Consider the following 20027-nt stretch of genomic DNA (forward strand, 5'->3'; position numbering starts at 1 on the left):
TGAAGGCCCATGTCACAACTACCCAAAAGTTGAGGCTTCTAAAGTGCCTTTAAAGATGTCATCAGTTGCAGCTTCCCAACCACCCAAGGACTACCACCATGGAAAAGATCCCACACGGGCAGCAGAGCCTCCCACAATGCTTTTTCTTCCTAGGTATCTTGTTGAAAATTGAGGAGATTTAAAAAAAATTAATTTCTAAAGAACATATTTTAAAATTTGAGTATGTATTATAGTCAACACTGTACCTTAATTGGACCTGTACTGTGAAGTCACATTTGGTCCCAGAAATATCCCTAAAATAGAATGAGAATAGAAATTATTTTAAAATAAATACATGAAGACATGTTACTCCATTCCTAAATACCAGAAATGTCAACAGTGCTCATACTTTGTGTGTGTGTGTGTGTGTGTGTGTGTGTGTGTGTGTGTGTGTTATAGAGAGGGAAAGAGGGGACGAGAAAGAAGGAGGGAGAGAGGGAGGGAGGGAGGAAGGGAGAGGGGAGGGAGGAAGGGAGAGGGGAGGGAGGGGGGTAAGGAGAGGGAAGTGTGTGGGGTGGAATATGCTGGAGGCCAAACCCATTTACTATAGTTGGTCCTGGGCTTACATCAAACTGCAGATCAGATGGAAGGTGACTTACATGGAGCTGCTGATCTGCTGCACCTGTTGTGGAGTCAAGGCAAATGCAAAACAGGTTTCCCGAAAGCGCTGGCTGTTGTCTGATGCTGAAGAAGAAAAAGAGTTACATTTTAATAAGCTTGAAGTACATCAGAACAGAAAACAATAGCCAGAAACACATCCTTAATTAACTGGAGTATATATCCTAGAGACCAGACAATGAAAGCACTGAGAATTAACAAATATGCTAGATATAATATATCAGAAAGATACAGAGAGGCCTAATTCCAGATAGCAAATTAGAACTCAAATTCAGAGAGTACACAGCAGACACTAACCAAAAGTTGTCTAATTAAATGCATATTTTTATAACAGCATACTGATACTAATTTCATTTAAAATGCAATTATATAAACTCATTTAAATATACATAGTTTCTGAAGTAAGAAACAAATGTACCTGCTTTGAGATCTGCATAGATAAAATTGCATTTAGTTTTTGAAGTAAATGAAAACTTGTATTGTCTCCTGTTAATACTAGACTTGTTTGTTTTGAGATAGCGTCTTGCTACGATGCTATGTAGTCAAGATCAGCATCAAACATAATCCTCCTGTGCCTAGAACCTGAATGCTGTGATTATAGGTGTGCACCACCACACCTAGACACAACATGTTTTGTACAATGTTATATACAGTTTCTCTTATTCTTGGATGAGTTTACTTCTCAAAGAACAAGGTATAAGAGAAATACAAGAACGAAGAACAAAAAGGATAGGGGTGGGGCGGGCAGCAAGCAGTCAGGTAAGTACTTGTCATTGTAGAACAAGGATTCCACAACTATGCTGAGATCAACAACAGATCCACTGGCTTTCCAAGAGACATTTAGGCACACAGAAGCGAATATACATAGTGTCTGCGTGTCGACCACTGTATGACTATTTGCTGAGTAAACAAATAAATTGCAAACATTAAGAAATATCAGGCCTGGGGACATGGCTCCATTAATAGGTTTCTGGCTAGCAAACTCCAGTACTACATTGCCTGGGTGTGGTGGCACACACCTGTAATCTCAGTACTCAAGAACAGATGGAGGTTCAGAAGGTCAAGGTTATTCTCAACTACACACTGAGTTTTAAGGTCATCCTGGGCTATATGAAGTACTGTCTTTCAGGAGAAAGATTTAAACTGCACTTTTCCAAGGTAATTTTCTACACTGAAGAATCACTAACCGTTATTACCATGAAATTCTTAGCTGTGGGCTATCTAAGACTGCATAGAAGCCAATTGTTGCCTAATTTCAATCTCTTTCTTAGCCAGGTTTGTTCTCTTACAAGCAGCACTTAAACCACCTCAATTGCAGCATGCTTCATCAAAAAATCTGCACAACCACCACTCTAAGAAAAAGCGATGGAAAAGAGCATGGATCTAAAATTATATCTCAGTGCAGGAGCAGCATATTTTAAAGGCTAGATTTGCAATTCTACTTCATGTGTGGGGAGAGGCTTTTTCTTAAAGAATTATCACCAAGGAATGGTTGCTAACCAGAAAAAGTTATTGCAATTCTAAGTGACAATTTGGCAATGACCAATAACTAAGGAGCAGTGCGCAGGAAAGCAAATACTGTCCTCTGTCAGCAACCCAAGATACTAGCTTTCTTTCTTAGAGGATCCTGTATGGAGATTTTTTTGCCCAGCAGGCCTGGCCTAATTTAAATCTTTGGCACTGCTCTAAAACAGTGCTAAAAAAAAAAAAAACTCCCAAGAACAAAAATTCGTATTATTCACTAAGCAAAAATTTAGATTCATTTTCAAATATATGACTACTGTGAAATTTCAGATGTGTAGAGATTTAGATAAGATGACTGCTAAAACAACGTGGCTGCTTCTTCCATCCTACAATGATTTAAAATCCGCAATGCAATGGATTCTACCCATGGGTGCCATAAAGCACTGACCTAATCTCATTATTTAGAACAGCCATTTTTCAGTTATCAGAAAACACGGACACCTTCTCCCTTCTCATCAGCCATTCATTTCTCTTGACATACCTTAGGCTGTGACACTTGATTAAAAGGCCATCATAACTGAACACTCTTTCATAGCATTTATTATTTGTTCAAAAAAATCTGCAGACCCTCTGCACTGACTGGCGCAACTGGGTTGGGAGGGTCAGGCTGCTCTGTGCAAATGAAGTGAAGCAGCCTTCTGAGTTTCATCACCTTTCTTGCCCTCTTGCCTTGATTCCAGAGGGCAGAACATGAAGCAAAACCACAGCCAGGAACACACAGAGAAGCAAACCTCAGTTGTCAGGCACTGACATCTGTCACTCTTTGATACTATAGGTGGGTCATGACCAGACACTACAATTACTACAGTTACTATCACTGTTTATTATTTGGGACAATCTCTGAACATCTCTGAGTTTACAGGTTAGTGTTTGGGAACGAGGAAGGTACTTATTTTCTGTCAATCAAATCAGAGCTGTACGATTTCACAGTTAAAAAAGTATGATCATGGACTGCAGAGATGGTTCAGTGGGTACAGTGCTTGCAGGACTTGGACTGGATTCCCAGAACATAATGCCAGACATGTTAATATGCTGGTGGCACACATTTGCAAACCCAGGGTTGAGACAGACATTAATGATCCCTGGGGCTTGATGACCAGCCTGCTCAGGTGAACAAGGAGGCTTCAGACTCAGTAGAAGACTCTGTCTCAAAAAACAAGGTAGAGGGGCAACTCTCTCTCTCCCTGCCCTCCTAACCCCAACAGTTTCATGAATAATAATACAAGAGGATTAAGTAGTTAGACTAATATAACAGCCCACAACAGTTTATTCATCTAGGGATTGCCCTTATTCTGGTCAGCAAAGGAGTTGTTGCTAATTTAATGTGTAGTTCTCAGTAACTACTTAGTAGTTTAATTTACATTTAATTTTTTATTTGTTTTTGTTAAACTTTTTATTTTGTCTAATCTTATTCTGTGCTTACTTATATGATTTCATATGTGAAAATATTCAAGTTCTTGGAAATTTGCTACAAATATTTCTTAGAGTTTGGTAATGTTCCCCCATCTTCCCACTCCACTTTGGCTCCATTTTTAGATGGTATAAAAGTTAAATCCTGGGGTTGTAGAGATGGCTCAGTAGTTAAGAGCACTGGCTGCTCTTCTAGAGGACCCAGGTTCAATTCCCAGCACCCATATGGCAGTTTACAACTATTAGTAATTCCAGGGGATCTGACATCTGTACATAAAACCAAGCTAAATTATTTTTTTAAAAAAAAGTCAAATCTAGGCCAGAGAGAAAGCTCAGCAGTTCTTAAGTGCTTGCTGAGCAAGACAATGACATCGTTGGATCTCCAGAACCTATGCAAAAGTAAGATGTGGTGGTGCATGTCTGTAGTCCCAGCATTTCCGTGCTAAAATGAAAAGTGGAGTCAGGAGAATCTCCCAGAAGTTCAAGGTCAGTAAGCTTGGAAAACACGTGCAGAGGAAAACAGGAGAGATCCTGCCTCAAATAAAGCAGCAGGTGTGAACTCACATCAGAGACTGTCTACTGACATCTATGAACGATAAAACACACATGTGCCTTCATACATGAACATATATACACACATACAAAAATAAATTAATGAACAAATATTTGAAGTTAAATTTTTATGTAGCTTACTCTATTAAGTATCGCCTTGGTAAATTCTTATACTAATTAAGATTAGTACATAAATACTTTTGTTGTTTCTATATAATTATTTTACATATATGAAACTTATTTTAGTATATGATATTAAAAAGTTAAAGTTCTATTACTTCAAACTGCTTATAGCTATTTGTTAAATAATTCAGACTTTCAAGCTAGACATGGTGATACACGCCTTCAATCCCAGCATTTGGGAGGCAGAAGCAGGCAGATATCTTTGAATTCAGTTTCTGCCTGGTCTACAACAAGTTCCAGAACAGCTAGGACAATGTAAGGAGAAAATGCCTCAAAAAAAAAAAGGAAAAGAAAAGAGTGATTTCTTTTAAGTCTGTATGCTTGTTTGATCCTATATTAGATCCTTACATTCAAGCTACTTTTTTTTTTTTTTTAAAAGCGATTTTTCTACTGACCACTTTTGGGGATGGAAGATAAGATTTACTCTGCATCCAAACTTGTGATCCTCCTGACAACCTCTCCAGTGCTAGGGTTTCAGGCATGTCCATGCCCAGCTTCCACTGTTCTTTTACCTTGGTACTAGAATACTACTTTTAATTTCTATAGCTGATTATGATTTAGCATCTTGTCATTAGGCTTCTGCATATCCACCCCCCCACACACTCAATTAAGGCTCAAATACAGGCATCTAGATGAATTTCCAACTATCAGGATATTTTGCGTTGTGGTGTGTGTACCCATGTGGAAGACAGAAGACAGTTGGGTATCTTCCTCCATTTGCTCTCCACCTTTATTCTTTTGGGACAGGGTCTCTCACAGAACCTGAAGCTCACAGTACAGCTAGGCTGGTTGGCCAGAGAGAAATCCTGGGATCCATGCCCCACTGCTGTGTTACAGGTAGGTACAGCCACTACTGGCTTATTTCTGTAAACACCAGGGATCCAAACTCAGGTCCTCAAGCTTGCAGAGCAAGTGCTCTTACCCACTGAGCCATCTGCTGCATCCTACTATTAACATTTTTTCAAAGAGACTCCAACTGTGAAGACTAGGCTGGCCTTGAACTCACAAGATCTGCCTGCCATTATCTCCGGAGTGCTGGGATTAAAGATAGTGTCACCATACCTGGCTACTACTATGACTTTTAAAGCCTAATTATATTTCAAGTAGAACTACTATAAACTTACAACTTACTTTAAGAGTATTCTATATTGACCTCTTAATCTTTTTGTCCTGGAATATTATACTTGTTATTCGCTGATTTATAGTCTCAAGGCTTTATATCCACCATACAGCTGTACAGTACACAAAACCCCTTTTTTATACAGAATATCTACTTATATAAGATATCTGAATAAGCACACATATAAAAGAATATAAGGAAAAATAATGAAGGTAATCACTATATATTGCTATGGGAGTGAGCCTCAAAATATATCATTAGAGGCTGAGAGATGGCACTGTAGTTGAGAGCACTTTGTTCCTGCAGAGAACATGTGTTCAGTGTGCCCACAGTGGCTCACAACTATTCATAACTCCAGTTCCAGGGTAGCTAATGTCCTCTTCTGACCTCCAAGAGCACCAGGCACAAATATGGTGCACATACATGCAGGCAGAACACTCACACACATAAAAAGTTTAAATATCAATCAAGTATATAAGAGAAACCAAGACATGAGGTAAAGAAAAATGCAACCCACTGCTTTTGGTGTAAGAGAAGAAATAAGAAAATACAAAGGGTGCTGAGAGTGGTGGCACATGCCTTTGGTACCAACACTCAGGAGACAAAGGCAGAAGGGTTTGGTGGAGTTATGTGCCAGCCAGGGTTGCACAGTGAGATCCTGCCTCACATAAAGAAAAGGCAGTATATAAAGGACTGAATATGGCAATGCACACCTGTAATGCCAGCACTTAGAGGCACAGGTATGAGAATTCTTCAAGTTTAAGGTCAGCCTGGTTTACATACCAAGTTCTAAGCCAGTTGGAGATACAAGATGAGATGCTATTACAAACAAAACAAAACAAGCAAAACCTCCACAAAACCGTATGTGTGTGTGTGTATCACAAAACTGTATGTGTGTGTATGTATATATATGTATACACACACATACATACAGTTTTGGCTTTTTTAAAATACTGGCTTTTTAAAAAGAAAAATAAGAAAGATAAGCTTAAAATTAATTAAAAATGATCATCTAGGGCCAGTAAGATGGCTTAGTGGGTAAAGGTGTTTTTCTCTGTAGCTTTGGAGACTGTCCTGGAACTAGCTGTTGTAGACCAGGCTGGCCTCAAACTCAGAGAACCGCCTCCCGAGTGGTGGGATTAAAGGCATGCACCACCACTACCTGGCTGGTAAAGGTATTTGTTAAGCAAGCCTAGTGACTTGAGTTCAAACCCTTAAACCCATGTAAGAGTAGAAGGAAATTACCAAATCCACAAAGTAGTCTCCTAATCTCCATAGCCACATTATGGCACAAAAACCCAATTACAAATAATTATATTTTTTAAATTAAAAAAAGTAAAGGTTACCTATGAAATGAGGATATGGAATAAGGAGAAAAGGACTCTGAAGTGAATTCTTGACTTAATTTTATCTCACTTTCACTGTTGCTCAAGTTCCTCATTACTCAATGGTAAAGTAAATTTTTTTACTCACTGAGACACAGTCCCAGCTCCCACTATGTTTTCTGAGACAGGGTCTCTGAAAGTTCCATGTTAAACTGGCTGATCCATATGCCTGGCTCCCCAGCACTGGATGGCAGTTATATGAATCACCACATCTAGCTTTTTGACATGGGTGCCAGGGAATCAAACTCAAGACTACATTCTTTCACAGCAAGCATTTTACTGGATGAGCCATGTCTTAAGCCATAATCAATTAATATCAAGTCACAGCTGGACAAGAGTGAAAAGGTCCAGTGTGCTACTCCACAGTTGGACAATTATAAAGTAACTCTTGCACATTTTAAAAAGGAGGAATAAAATACTTTTAATGTTTTCATTATAAAAAAGTAATAATTGAGGAAACAGACATGCTTAACTGATTTAAACATCACATTCTACTTTTTTTTGTAAATATCTTCTTGTTCATTTAAAAAATAAAGTCATGGCCAGGCGGTGGTGGTGCATACCTTTAATCTCAACACTTGGGAGGCAAAGGCAGACAGATCTCTGTGAGTTTGAGGCAGCCTGGTATACAAGAGCTAGTTCCAGGACAGGCTCCAAAGTTACAGAGAAACCCTGTCTTGAAAAATATCAAAATTTAAAAAAAAAAAAGAAAAAAAGAAAAAAAAAGGGAGGGGGCTGGAGAGATGGCTCAGTGGTTAAGAGCACTGACTGCTCTTCCCGAGGACCCGGGTTCAATTCCCAGCACCCACATGGCAGCTCACAACTGTCTGGAAATACAGGGGATCTGACAACTTCAAACCAATGCACATAAAATAAAAAGAAAAAGAAAAAGAACAACAAAAAAATCATGGGACTGGAGAGACAGTTCAGTGGTTAAGAGTATAACCGCTTTTCACTTCCAGCATCCACATGGAAGCTGACAACAGTCTCTAACTCCAATTCCAGAGGATCCAATGACCTCTTTTGGTCTTTGAGGGAACTGTAAATATGTGGTACACAGATATAACACAGGCAAAAAGCAAAAAATACCCATTCACATAAAATAAAAATGAATGATTCTTAAAAAGAAATTGGGGGCTGGAAAGATTGTCCAGAGGTTAGTAAGCACTGGCTGCCTTCCAAAGGGTTTGGGTTCAATTCCCAGTACTCACATGGTGACTCACATCCACCTGTAACTCCAGTACCAGGGGATGTGATACTCTTTTCTGGCTTCCATGGATACCAGGCATGTGTGTACTACACAGACATAAATACACGCAAAACGTCCAGATACATAGAATAAAAATAAATAAATCTGTTTTTCAGAAAAGAACTGTATTGTTAGACAACTTAGCTGTCATGTAAAAGTACATAAAATATACTTGACAATCTAGAGACTTATGACACTAGGAGATGTAATGTAGCCAGACCATCATTGTATTATTTATCCCTGACCAAAACATCTTTATTCAACACATAACTAGACAAACTTTTACTTAACAAAATTTGGCTGTACTCTGCTTATATCTTTACTAATTATTTTTGTTAAACACATGGATATTGTACAAACACCAGTCAACATTGTTTTCTTCAACACAACCAGCACAGTGCTGGTTAAATTGTATCTAATTTACTTTATTAACCAACTCACTGAAGACATAAATTATCCAAAATTCATTTTATAAATACTGTTTTCATAAATATTATTGAATATAGATGGGTATTGCTCATGCAAGTTTGAGTTTCTAAGCAAATCAGTTCCTCCTGTGTAGCCTTTCCTCCATTATTTAGCATGGAGGACACGACTCAGAGAGTTCTAGGCAAGACTGTTTTCTTTAAAGGCACCTTTTGTTTCAACCACATTCTATTTCCTAAGTTTTCTAGAATAGATGCATTATATATGCCAAAACATAAGGAGAAGAAAATGAGATTAAATAGCAGCTTTGATTTTATTATGAAGAAACCTCAAGAGCAGTAAACTCAACAGTAGTTTTGAGGAATTACAGCACTATGTAAGAGTTTTGTATTTTAAACATCTGAGATTTAAAAATGTAAAAGTTTCTAGGCTTTTCAAAACTAATAGATTCCTCCCAAGAATGAAAATGCAGGGACTAGAGGACAGTTGAACAGTGAAGAACATTTACTGCCTTTGCAGAGGACCCAAGTTCAGTTCCCAGCACCGATGACTCACAACCATCTCTGACTCCAGTTTCTGGAATGCAACACCCTCTTTTGACTTCGTTAGGCACAAGGCATGTACACACATACACATACAGGCAGAGAGATAGAGACAGATTGGATTTCTCTAGTTGGTTCATTCAATGACAAACAGAATGAAAGAAAACCAGTATGGATACTACTACGTGTGAGCAGTGACTTTTACATCCGAAAAGAAAAAGAATAATCAAATTATTCCATTTCAAAGATTGTCACTGATATGGCATTCAAAATAAAGCTGCTAGCACTTAGTTTTCTATAAAACAACAATTATAAAATTAAATGTAAAGAAAACAGGATTATAAAATGCTCTGGAGCTACCCTGAAAGCCATTTTCATTTGCCTCCCTAGAAGCAGTGTGGTCCCTCTAGGATGGCATCTCACTAGAGTGTAGGTAAATCCTGTGTCACCCATTCAGTTGCACAGTATACCCTAACAGAGTAGGGTATGGAGAGTAGAGGTAGGCAATGTAATCACACCTCCCTTCTAGCTTACAAATCATTCTTCTAGTCCCCAAAGCTCTTGGGGGCTATTCTACCGTAGCAATTTTGCCTGAGTGCCATATTCAGTGAACGGGAAGGGGTTTGCCTAGTTGGTGAAGCTAAATGAAGCCAGCTACACACCAACCAGCCATCTGTCCCTTTGGTTCTCTCTGAATTGCTTTCTAGTAGTTTGTAAGATGTATGAGATCATCCTCTTACTTGCAGTCCTTTAGCATGCGCCTCCACGTACAATTCCCTCCATGGGTATATTACTTCTTTCTATTTAGGTAGAGGAGCCGGGAAGTGGTGGCAACATGCCTTTAATTCCGGGAAACAGAGGCAGGCAGAACTCTGTGAGTTTGAGGCCGGCCTGGTCTATAAGAGCTAGATCCAGGACAGGCTAAAAAGCTATAGAGAAACCGTCTTGGGAAAAAAAACAAAACAAAACAAAACAAAAAACAAAAAAACAAAAAAAAAAACAATGAAAAGAAAGTTATTAAGAAACACAAATATAGGACTGGAGAGATAGCTGAAAGATGGCTGAGTGGTTAAGAACATTTGCTGTTTTCCCAGAGAACCCAAGTTTGGTTCCCAGCACCCTTATCAATCAACTCACATAAATGTCTGTGACTCCAGCTCCAGGGTATCTGAGGATCTGACTCCTCTGCCCCTTAAGGTACCTGCACTCACACGTACATACCCACATTCAGAAACATACATGTACACATAATTAAAAATAATAAAGGCAAAAAAGTAAAAAAAAAAGAAATACTGGGTGCAAACAAGCAGTGTTAAAACAGTGGATAAGAGCACTGGGCATCTCTGGTGAATGGAAAAGCCAACTTCTAGGAACAATATCAATTAAGAAATGAGATGGAAAGCAGGGGTAGACACAATTTAAAGAAACCATGTGGGGGCTGGAGAGATGGCTCAGTGGTTAAGAGCATTGCCTGCTCTTCTAAAGGTCCTGAGTTCAATTCCCAGCAACTACACGGTGGCTCACAACCATCTGCAGTGAGGTCTGGTGCCCTCTTCTGGCCTTCAGGCATACACACGGACAGAATCATGTATACATAATAAATAAATAAACATTTAAAAAAAAAAAGAAAAAAGAAACCATGTGTTCAACAAATCACATTCATAATGAATGAAAAGAAAGTGCTGGCAGAACACATCACTGTGGTATCACATAGACATATAACAGCAGGAGATTCTTAAAAGTGGCCAGAAGAAAAAAGGCAAAGGAAAGACATGGTGGGTCAGCAAGTCAACAGGAGTGTTCTTGTGAACTGCAGAAGTTCAGGCCTCTAAATCAGAATGGGCAGGGGTGAGCATTTTAAAGTATAAATAAGTAAGCAAACAAGCAAAAACAAAACAACAAAAACTATCAGCTGGGATTTCTTAGCTCAGTTAAAAAACTACAAAAACAAACCCGAAGCATATAAAAGGTACAAGAATTCACCTGCTACCCTTATGCTTAAAGAAACCGTAGAGGAAGTCATTATGCCATGCGGAAATGACACCAGATTGAAATCTAAGCATCCACAAAGGATAAATGCCAAAAAAAAAAAAAAAAAAGAAAAAACAGAGAGAAATACAAGGAACCAGTGTGTCTGTATAGACCATCATTTTCTAAAACAGCAGCAAACTACAAAGTTTCAAAGCTTTAGGGAAGGAGAGCTTACCAACAGTCTGAAGACCAGCAGGGCAGGGATGGAAGCAACATTGCTGGAAGCCAGCATGGTAGACTGTAATGATTCAAAGATGTATGCCACATGCCTCAGACTACCTGAGCACATATCCACTACAGCTAAGAAAGCAGCAATAATCTAGGAAAAAGAATGCTAAAAAAAAGGGGGGGGGGAGGTAGAGAGAAGAGCAACAAATAAAGGGACAAAAGAAAACAAATACTGGATATCTGATTAAGAATCAACCATATCAGCACTCAGGTGGCAGATAGAGCTCTTTGAGATTAGGTCACCCTAGTCTATACAGTGAATTCCAGACGGTCAGGACTGCATAGAAACCTTGACTCAAAAAACAAACAAACCAAAAGGCCAGGTGGTGGCAAACATCTTTAATCCCAACACTTGGGCAGTCAGGCGGATCTCTGTGAGTTCAAGGTCAGCCTGGTCTACAAAGTGAGTTCCTGGACAGCCAGAGAAACCCTGCCTCAAAAACCAAAAAACCAAAAACAACATCAAAAAACCAAACGACAACAAAAAGAACAAAACCCCAAACAAACAAAAACAATAGCATTAAATAATTCAATTAAAGGGTTGATATGATGAAGCCAGCAGATATTATCAAACATTGCTTAAAAAGATGCAGTTATAACCTATTCATAAGAATTCATTTCAAATATAAAAACACAAATAAAAATAAAAGGTTAAGATAAATGTATTGCCACATGCCTAAAAGTCTGGCCCTCAGTAGGAAGCAGTAGGATTACAAATTCAAGGCCATTCTGAGTTATGTAGTAGGGCCCTAGCCAAAAGCAAACAATTAAAAAGTGCATACTTCTTTAAAAAAATAAAAAAAAACCTACCGGAAATCTTTGTCAGGTCATAGGCACAACATAGACACAATGGAATGTAAACTACACATACTGAGCTCAATCTGACTGCAAAAATACTACAAAATTGTCACTATACCAATGGACAGCTGTAGCCACAACAAAAGCAGTTCCTGAAGACATTCTGATGTCTAGATTTAGCATGTTATATAATACTCAGCATTTTCCATTCTAAACAAAAAGCTGGAAAGACATATACATCAATGGAAGTGAACAAAAAAACCCAGAAATATATCTAGTTTCTGACAACATGCCAAGGCTGCTTTCTAAGGGAAAAGGTCTCTTCAACAATGGGGAGGGGGGTAACTGAACTTTCACTGACAATAGAATGGAGTTGGATCTTCAGTTTACATTGTCTACAAAAATTAATTCAAAATAAGTAGAAAACTAAATTTAAGAGTTAAAGCAAAAACCTTAGAAGAAAACACGGAAACTAATTAATCCTCTTAATTTTGAACTTGACAAGATGAAACAAAACATGACACAAAAACTAAGGCAAAAGAAAAATAAAGTGAAATTCAATTAAAAAAGGTCTACCCTTTCATATGTCAAGCAAAGGAACAAAGACAAGCCACAGAATAAGTGAGACTATTTGTAAACACATACCAGATTAAGTGTGGACATCCAGCACGGGTAACATCCTACAGTTGGGCACAACAGTCTACACTACCACATTCCTCAGCAGGCTGAGGTGGAGGAACAGAAAATCAAGGTCAGTCTGGGCTACACAACAAGTCTTTGTCACAGAAAACTAAACCAACAAAATCAACAAACTCCTATAAAAAGACAACCCAACAGAAGGAACCATGGAGTCGGCTCATTGGTGGAATGCTTGTCATGCAAAGATAAGGACCTGGGTTTGATTTCCAGAGCCTATGTTTATTTTTAAAAAAAAAAAGATAGTGTACAATTCTACTTGTAGAAGATGCCTAAATTAGGCAGATTCTTAGAGACACAAAGTAGATTAGGCGTTACTAAGGCCTAGTGGGGGTGAAAAGAATATGGAATGAACTACTTACTAAGGCTACTGTTTGGGGAGATCTACTATTGTGCCACATTTGCTAATATCACTGAACTGTACTTAAGTACAGCTTAAAGTACTTAAAATGGCAAAATCAAAGTCAGCACTTAAGAGGTAGGAGAACCACTAATAAACTAGAGTTCATAAAGATCAAGAATTTGTGTTCCTGGAAGAATCTGTTAAGAGAATAAAAAGAGAAGTCACAGCATAGAAGGATATATTTTACAAATCCATTGAAGGACTTTTACCCAGAATGTACCCAGAAGGTCACTAACTAAAAAAGGCTATCAAAAAAAAAAAAAAGTCACTAAGCAAAAGATCTAAAGAGACATTTCAGCAAGGACATGGGTAGCTAAAAATCCACTAAAAGATGCTCAACAGTCTCAGCTGAGAAAATACAAACCAAAATCACTGAGCTAGTACTACATGTCTATTGGAATGTTTAAAATTACAAAGGTAACAATAGTGGCTGGCACCAAAATGGCTCAGTGACTAAAGGCACTTGCCACCAAAGTAACAACCTGGGCATGTGACATGCATGCATGAAAATATCACAACGAAACCCATTATTTAACTTTCTATTTATCCCTATAGTTAACTAATCATTCATGCCTAAATGTGCCAGTCTATAACAGCATGTACAGGAGCCAGACTATAACAGGTTTAGGTAATGAATGGTTTATCAGTCATTAATTTTAATATACAAATAGGAGATCTTTGTGGTCCTAAATAAAATAGGAAATTATATTAAACTCTGAGGTTTGAAGCTAAATCATCACTGTGTTTTGAGTAACTGTCATCAATTCTGAAGGTTCTTAAAGTACTACAATGCACAGTAGTTTGAAACTTTGCTAAGACAGGAATTTAAATACTGGCTATTTGGGATATAGGACAAGTGTCCCTCAGTTAGGGCAACAGTCATTCAGCAGGATCTGAAATGTTAGAAACTTCCTCTTAGCTCTCAAGTGCAAACAGAAATCATGTAAATTCCCAAAGCATCTTCTGTGACATTGTGGGTAAAGATGAACCATTCTGGCTGCGTGCATCTGTAAGGACTGACAATGTTTGTGAGGAGCACTTATGACACTCAGGGGAGATGACTTTTAAATACTCTACCTACCTTTGCAAGTATAAGTTGCCAAAGTCCCATCTCTAGGAAGGACAAATACAGCCTAGATATACACAGAGAGAGGGGTTTTAGAAGTTCACCTTTTAAAGTTCTTGCAAATTATTCCACAGAAATGAACTAAATAAAAAAGAAAGAGGAACCATATTGTGTACACAAACTCAGAACACAGGAAGGCAAATCCTACGCACATAAAAGCAAGGCTCTGAGGCCAGATACAGAAACACAGAGCTCAGCTAATGGCGGTACTTTCTTTCACTGTTCTACGTTACAACAGAAAATCTAAAAGCAGTCATCTTTCAGTTATAGAATACTTCTTGTTGTCTTGGGGGAAATGAAACTAAAACACCTATCTTTAAATGTCAACCTCTTGGTCTTTAGTGAACTCTGGTTACAGTCCCAAGTTTGATAACTATGTAATATTCAAAAACTTAACTGTAATGATATAGTTTCATCAGGCTTTCAACTATCTTTAAAACAAAAATTACAGGCTGGGTATAGTGGTGCACGCCTATAATTTTCAGTCAGGAGACCGAGTCAGGAGAATTTATAAAATGGTCATGGTCTGCATGTGCTAGGATTAAACAGCAAGAATATCTCTAAAAACAGCAGTGGAAGGTGACAGGAAAGTGTTTCCCCCAACAGAAGACATATACTGACTCACTATCAAATTTCCACTGCTCTGACAAACTGCTTCTTGGCCTCCACTCATTATGTAGTAGAAGACCCTGAACTTCTGGTCCTCCTACCTTTACTTCCTGGTATTAAGGGTGCATAACACCAACCCTGGTTTATGCAGTCCTGGTATTGAACTGAGTGCTTCATGTAAGCCAGTCAAGTACTCTTAACTGGGTCACACTCCCAGCACTACTTTTATCTTTAAAATGGTAATTTTCTAGAAACAATATTTAATGACATGAGAACAGAGCCATAATATATCACATGAGGGCTAGGAAGACTGTTCAGCTATTACAAACATTGGCTGCTCTTACAGAGGACCTGGGTTAGGTTACTAGCACCCACATGGAGGCTCACAACTACCCGAAACTCCACTTCCAAGCGATCTGATGCCCTCTTCTGACCCCCACAGGCATGCATATAGCGCACAGATATACATACAGGCAAAATAGTCATACACATAAAATAACCAATATAAATAAAAGTTAAATAATTGGGTTTTAAAAATTAAGTGAAAAAGGGCCAAAAACATCTAATATAAATTGTAAGCAAATATAAAGTATTGCATTGAAAGATCAAAGCAAGCACAAAAATCATATTTCTTTGCAATTTCTATTTTAAACTTCAAGTAAAATATGATCACATGTTGAATATGATTGCACCTATGATTCTATATGCCTAATGCAAAATTAATGTATTACTCTTTGTGTATATTATCAGTAAAGTTTTGGCATCCTACTGCTAACTCTATGAAATGTCAGAAGTATTTGATAATAAAACCAGTTCAATTCTTGGGGGCACGAAAGTTCCCTATTTCACCCTCTCTCACAGAACTCATTAATAAAACAGGCTGTGCCTGCACCATGTGACACTACTAGACACAGGCAGCAGCTTCACTCACATGTGCCCTCACTGCAGGTCCCTGTCAACACACCTCAGCTAGCTTACAGTTTTCATCATTTTTCCTTCAGAGCACTATTTATTTTCTCTGACTTTATTTCTCAAATTAGCACCAAGAGTTAGTAGCTAGCCTTCAAAAGGATGCACTGAATGGACTCTACAGACTCTGAGGCAGCTCTGGAGCAAAAACATACGAGAAGCTTTTTATCGGGCCCATGTACTCTCTTCACAGCTGGCTATCAAGCTGAACCAGGCAGCTAGGAACCAAGCTAAAGAATATATTTTAAAGAAAGCAGAAAAGGGAAATAAACTGCAATTGAGTGCTCATTCTCTCTCTTTTAAAGAAGGTATTTTTTGTTGTTAATACAAGCCATGGAAAAGTAAAGAACACAGTGGTGGTAGCAAGTCAGCATGCAGAAGGAGTACGAGATCAATTCAAGGTTATCCTCAGTGACAGAAAATTTGAGTCACCATGAGCTACTACATTGGACCCTGTCTCAAAATAAACAAATTTCTCCAAGGTTGGTGGGATGACTCACAGGCAAAAATACTTGTAGCCTGAGTTCCGCCAACTTCAGAAGGCTGTCTTCTGACCTCCACACATAATTCAGTGACACACCTGCACTTCCATATACACCACATACAAATAATAAAATTATAAAACTCAAGGTATGTACATGTGTAAAGCTTTCATACACAATGCAAAACTGCTACCAGAAATACACTGGTGTTATGGACTGGAGCAATGGCTCAGTAGTTAAGAACAATGGTTGCTCTTCCAGAGGACCCAGGTTCAATGTCCAGCACACACACATGGTGGCTCACAAGTCCTAGGGAGCCCAATGCTTTCTTCTGGCCTTTGGGAGTACAGAATGCACCAGGACATAAATGCAGGTAGAGAACACTGATACACATAAAAAAATAAAGATGAAATCTTTTAAATTAAAAATCAAAGAAATATGCTGATTTTAGCTGGGCATAAAAGCACAGGCCTAAACTTCAAACACTTGGGAGGTAGAGACAGGAGAACGAACCTTAAGTTTGAAGCCAGCCTGGGCAACATAGAAACCTTGTTTAAAAATCAAAACAAAATAAAAACTTAAGGTTATGGTAGCACACCATAATCCCAGCACTCCAGAGGCAGAGGGAGTGGGATCTCTGTGAGTTACAAGCCAGTCTGTTTTACATGGTGTATCCCTTTTCACTGACATAAACAAAGGATAACCAAGAGCTCTCCATTTCTTTCTGACACTAAAGAGAAAAAGGAAATGATTTCTGTCTTACCACTACACCAACCATCCCACTGGGCTGAGGAGGTCACTTATTTTCATTCTGCAAAACTTGGAATCACTTGCTGCTTTTTGATATTACAATGGTCATTGATGACCATGGTAACAGCAGTTTCTATGGCATGTAGTAGGAGAAAACCTATTTGGACTGGGTTCAGACAGAAAGAGAATAAATCAGAAAAGACTGAATTAAGATATATTTCTGGCAAGTGATTTTGGGGGGGTGGAGGAAGAGAAAAAAATGGAGAGGGTGGCTAGAGGGTAATTAGAAGAAAAAGAATTTTTTATTTAAAAATTATTATTTATGTGTATGGGTGCTTTGTCTACATGCCTGTCTGTGTAACATGCATCCAGTGCTTGTCAAGACAAGAGGAGAATGTCAGATCACCTGGAACTATAGTTACAGTTTCAAGGTGCCATGTAGGGGCTGGGAATTGAACCCAGGTCATCTCGAAGAGCAGTCAGTGCTCTTAACACTAATCTAGTTCTCCAGCCCAAGTTTGTTTTCTAAATAAGAAAATTAGCATAAAAGTATACATGAATGGTAATGAGCTAATAGATAAAAATGGATAGATGATATAATAAAATGGAAAGAATTGCTAAATACGCCTTTGAGGAAGCAAGCAAGAGGAGTCTAATTCATAAGACCAGAAATTGGCCTCAGCTCAGAGTTTATCCAGCGCATAGAAGAAAGCCTACACAACATCTCAGGCAGTAGGAGGTGGGGGACTGGAGGAATATAAATACATACATGAGAGCCTGCAAGCCACTTCTGCTAAGAAAGCCACTTGCAGCCAAGCCTGACAGCCAGAGTTCAATCACTAGAACCCACATGGTGGAGGACAGACTTAACTCCCATAAGTTGTCCTCTGACACACACATGCACATACACAATAGGTTAATGCAAAAAAAAAAATCGAGAAGTGATTTTGATTGGTTCCACTTTCTCAGTGAGTAAAATGAAAGCAGAGATCTCATTGAAGAAGTATATCAGCAGCTGGCAGTGTGAAGCTAGGGATGAGGTGAGAGAGATCATCTGGAAACAGGAAGATGGTAAGCAGAGTTATGCTCCCTAACAGCACACTGACCAAGCTCACACACATGATTTCCAGTTACTGTTCATAAGATGTGCTGACAATGAGGAGTGGAATCGGGTGCTGCAAAATGTCTCTACTTGGTTTATTTAGCCACTTAGTATAATAGAATTGTTTTGAAGTCTCCATAAAATCTTCAGTTCATTACAAAATCTGATTTCTTTTTGGGTTTAAAATTATTTTCTTGAAATAGGTATACATAAGAAAATAATTTTGTTTTCATTTTTACTGTTCTTTGAGTCTTTTCTCTAATTTTCTAACTATTTAATTTTAGAAACCACAACACCAACACTTTTCACAGTGTAGTATTTCACAATATTCCTGGAGGTGTTCTAGAAGGAAAGTAGTTTCAAGTTAAGGAATTTTGGGAATCTGTTTAATATTTCATACTACTTCCTGCTTGGAGATACATGAAGTACATTATCACAATGAAATTCAGTTTCTGGGGCTGGGCAGTGGTGGCACAAGCCTTTAATTCCAGCACTCAGGAGGCAGAGGCAGGCAGATCACTGTGAGTTTAAGTCTAGCCTGGTCTACAAGAGCAAGTTCCAGGACAGTCAGGACCTGTCTCAAAAACCAAAGGAGAGAGAGGGAGGGAGGGAGAGAGAGAGAGAGAGAGAGAGAGAGAGAGAGAGAGAGAGAGAGAGAGAGAGAGAGAGAGAGAGAGAGAGAAAGAGAGAAAGAAAGAAATTCAATTTCTAAACCTAGTGGGACAGACTTGAGCTCCTATTGGCATCCCATGGAGTCAGCATCCAAGACAATATTTTGTACTGCCCTGATACATATGCTAGTAGACAGTTCTTGGAACTTGTGAGCAGCCTCTGCTATTCCAACAGACATTTTGTTTGTGGTTTTATCTTTAGATTCAGAATCAGAACACATGATCATAGACCAGGTCAGAAAGTGTACTGCATTCCCCTGGCCATGACTGACTATGACTGACTAGTCATGGGCTGAATTTGGCAGCTAACATAACTTTATAGTAACCTCAGGATTTTCTGCTGAAAATGCTGGGACATGGAATTTTCCTATTTTGCTAGATTTGAGTCTGTAAGGAATCCAGAAACTCTGGGAACCACATAAAGCCTAAAAATGATATCAACATCCAAGAAGGAAAGGCACAGAACAGAGATCATGAAAAAGATTTGTTGCACAAATACTCAACATACACTGAGCAACTAATATATATATATATCTATATATATATCTATATATAGATATATATAGATATATCTATATATAGATATAAAGGTTATGCTAGATACTGGGATGCGTCAATAACAAGTAAACAAAGACCAAAACCACTGCCCCACATGGTCGTGTGTAGCCCACTGCTCTCAAATTCCCTGCATAGTAAATGTCTTTAAACTGCTGATCTTCCTCCTGCTACTCTCCAAGTGTTGGGACTACAGGTGAGAGTCATCATGCCTACTGTCTAATAATTTTCTGCTACAATTAGTCTTGTATAATAATGTAGTAGCTGGGGAATAAAGAGATGACTCAGTGGTTAAGAGCATTTTCTTCTTATTATACTCTTACCAAAAACATGGACTTTGATTACCAGCACCCACACAACAGCTCACACCTGCCTGTAACTCCACTTCCAGGGGATCAGAAAATTCCCTCTTTTGGCTTTTGCAAGAAGCACACACACACGGTGCACATTTATACAAGAAAACAAACACTCATACACATAAAATAAAAATCAACTTTTAAAAAAAGTTTTAAGAGCAAGAGTACAGGACCTGGAAAGATGGTACAGTAGTTAAGAGTAC

The 20027-nt window shown here is 38.5% G+C and overlaps 1 protein-coding gene across 3 annotated transcripts in view; it reads right to left on the reverse strand.

Annotated features, from left to right (window-relative positions):
- The window catches only part of Pias1 (protein inhibitor of activated STAT 1), a 125270-nt gene that overhangs the window by 47379 nt on the left and 57864 nt on the right, over positions 1-20027 (reverse strand). For all 3 annotated transcript variants that reach the window (XM_085689206.2, XM_048423944.3, XM_085689207.2), the window contains exons 3-4: positions 639-723; positions 246-293 (exon numbers count right to left, since the gene is read on the reverse strand). In XM_085689206.2, coding sequence (XP_085545332.1) covers positions 246-293; positions 639-723 — 133 coding nt within the window. The remainder of the gene's footprint in view (positions 1-245; positions 294-638; positions 724-20027) is intronic.

The sequence above is a fragment of the Myodes glareolus genome, chromosome 4 (genome assembly GCF_982192425.1).
Source record: "Myodes glareolus chromosome 4, mMyoGla1.1, whole genome shotgun sequence".
Taxonomy (NCBI): domain Eukaryota; kingdom Metazoa; phylum Chordata; class Mammalia; order Rodentia; family Cricetidae; genus Myodes; species Myodes glareolus.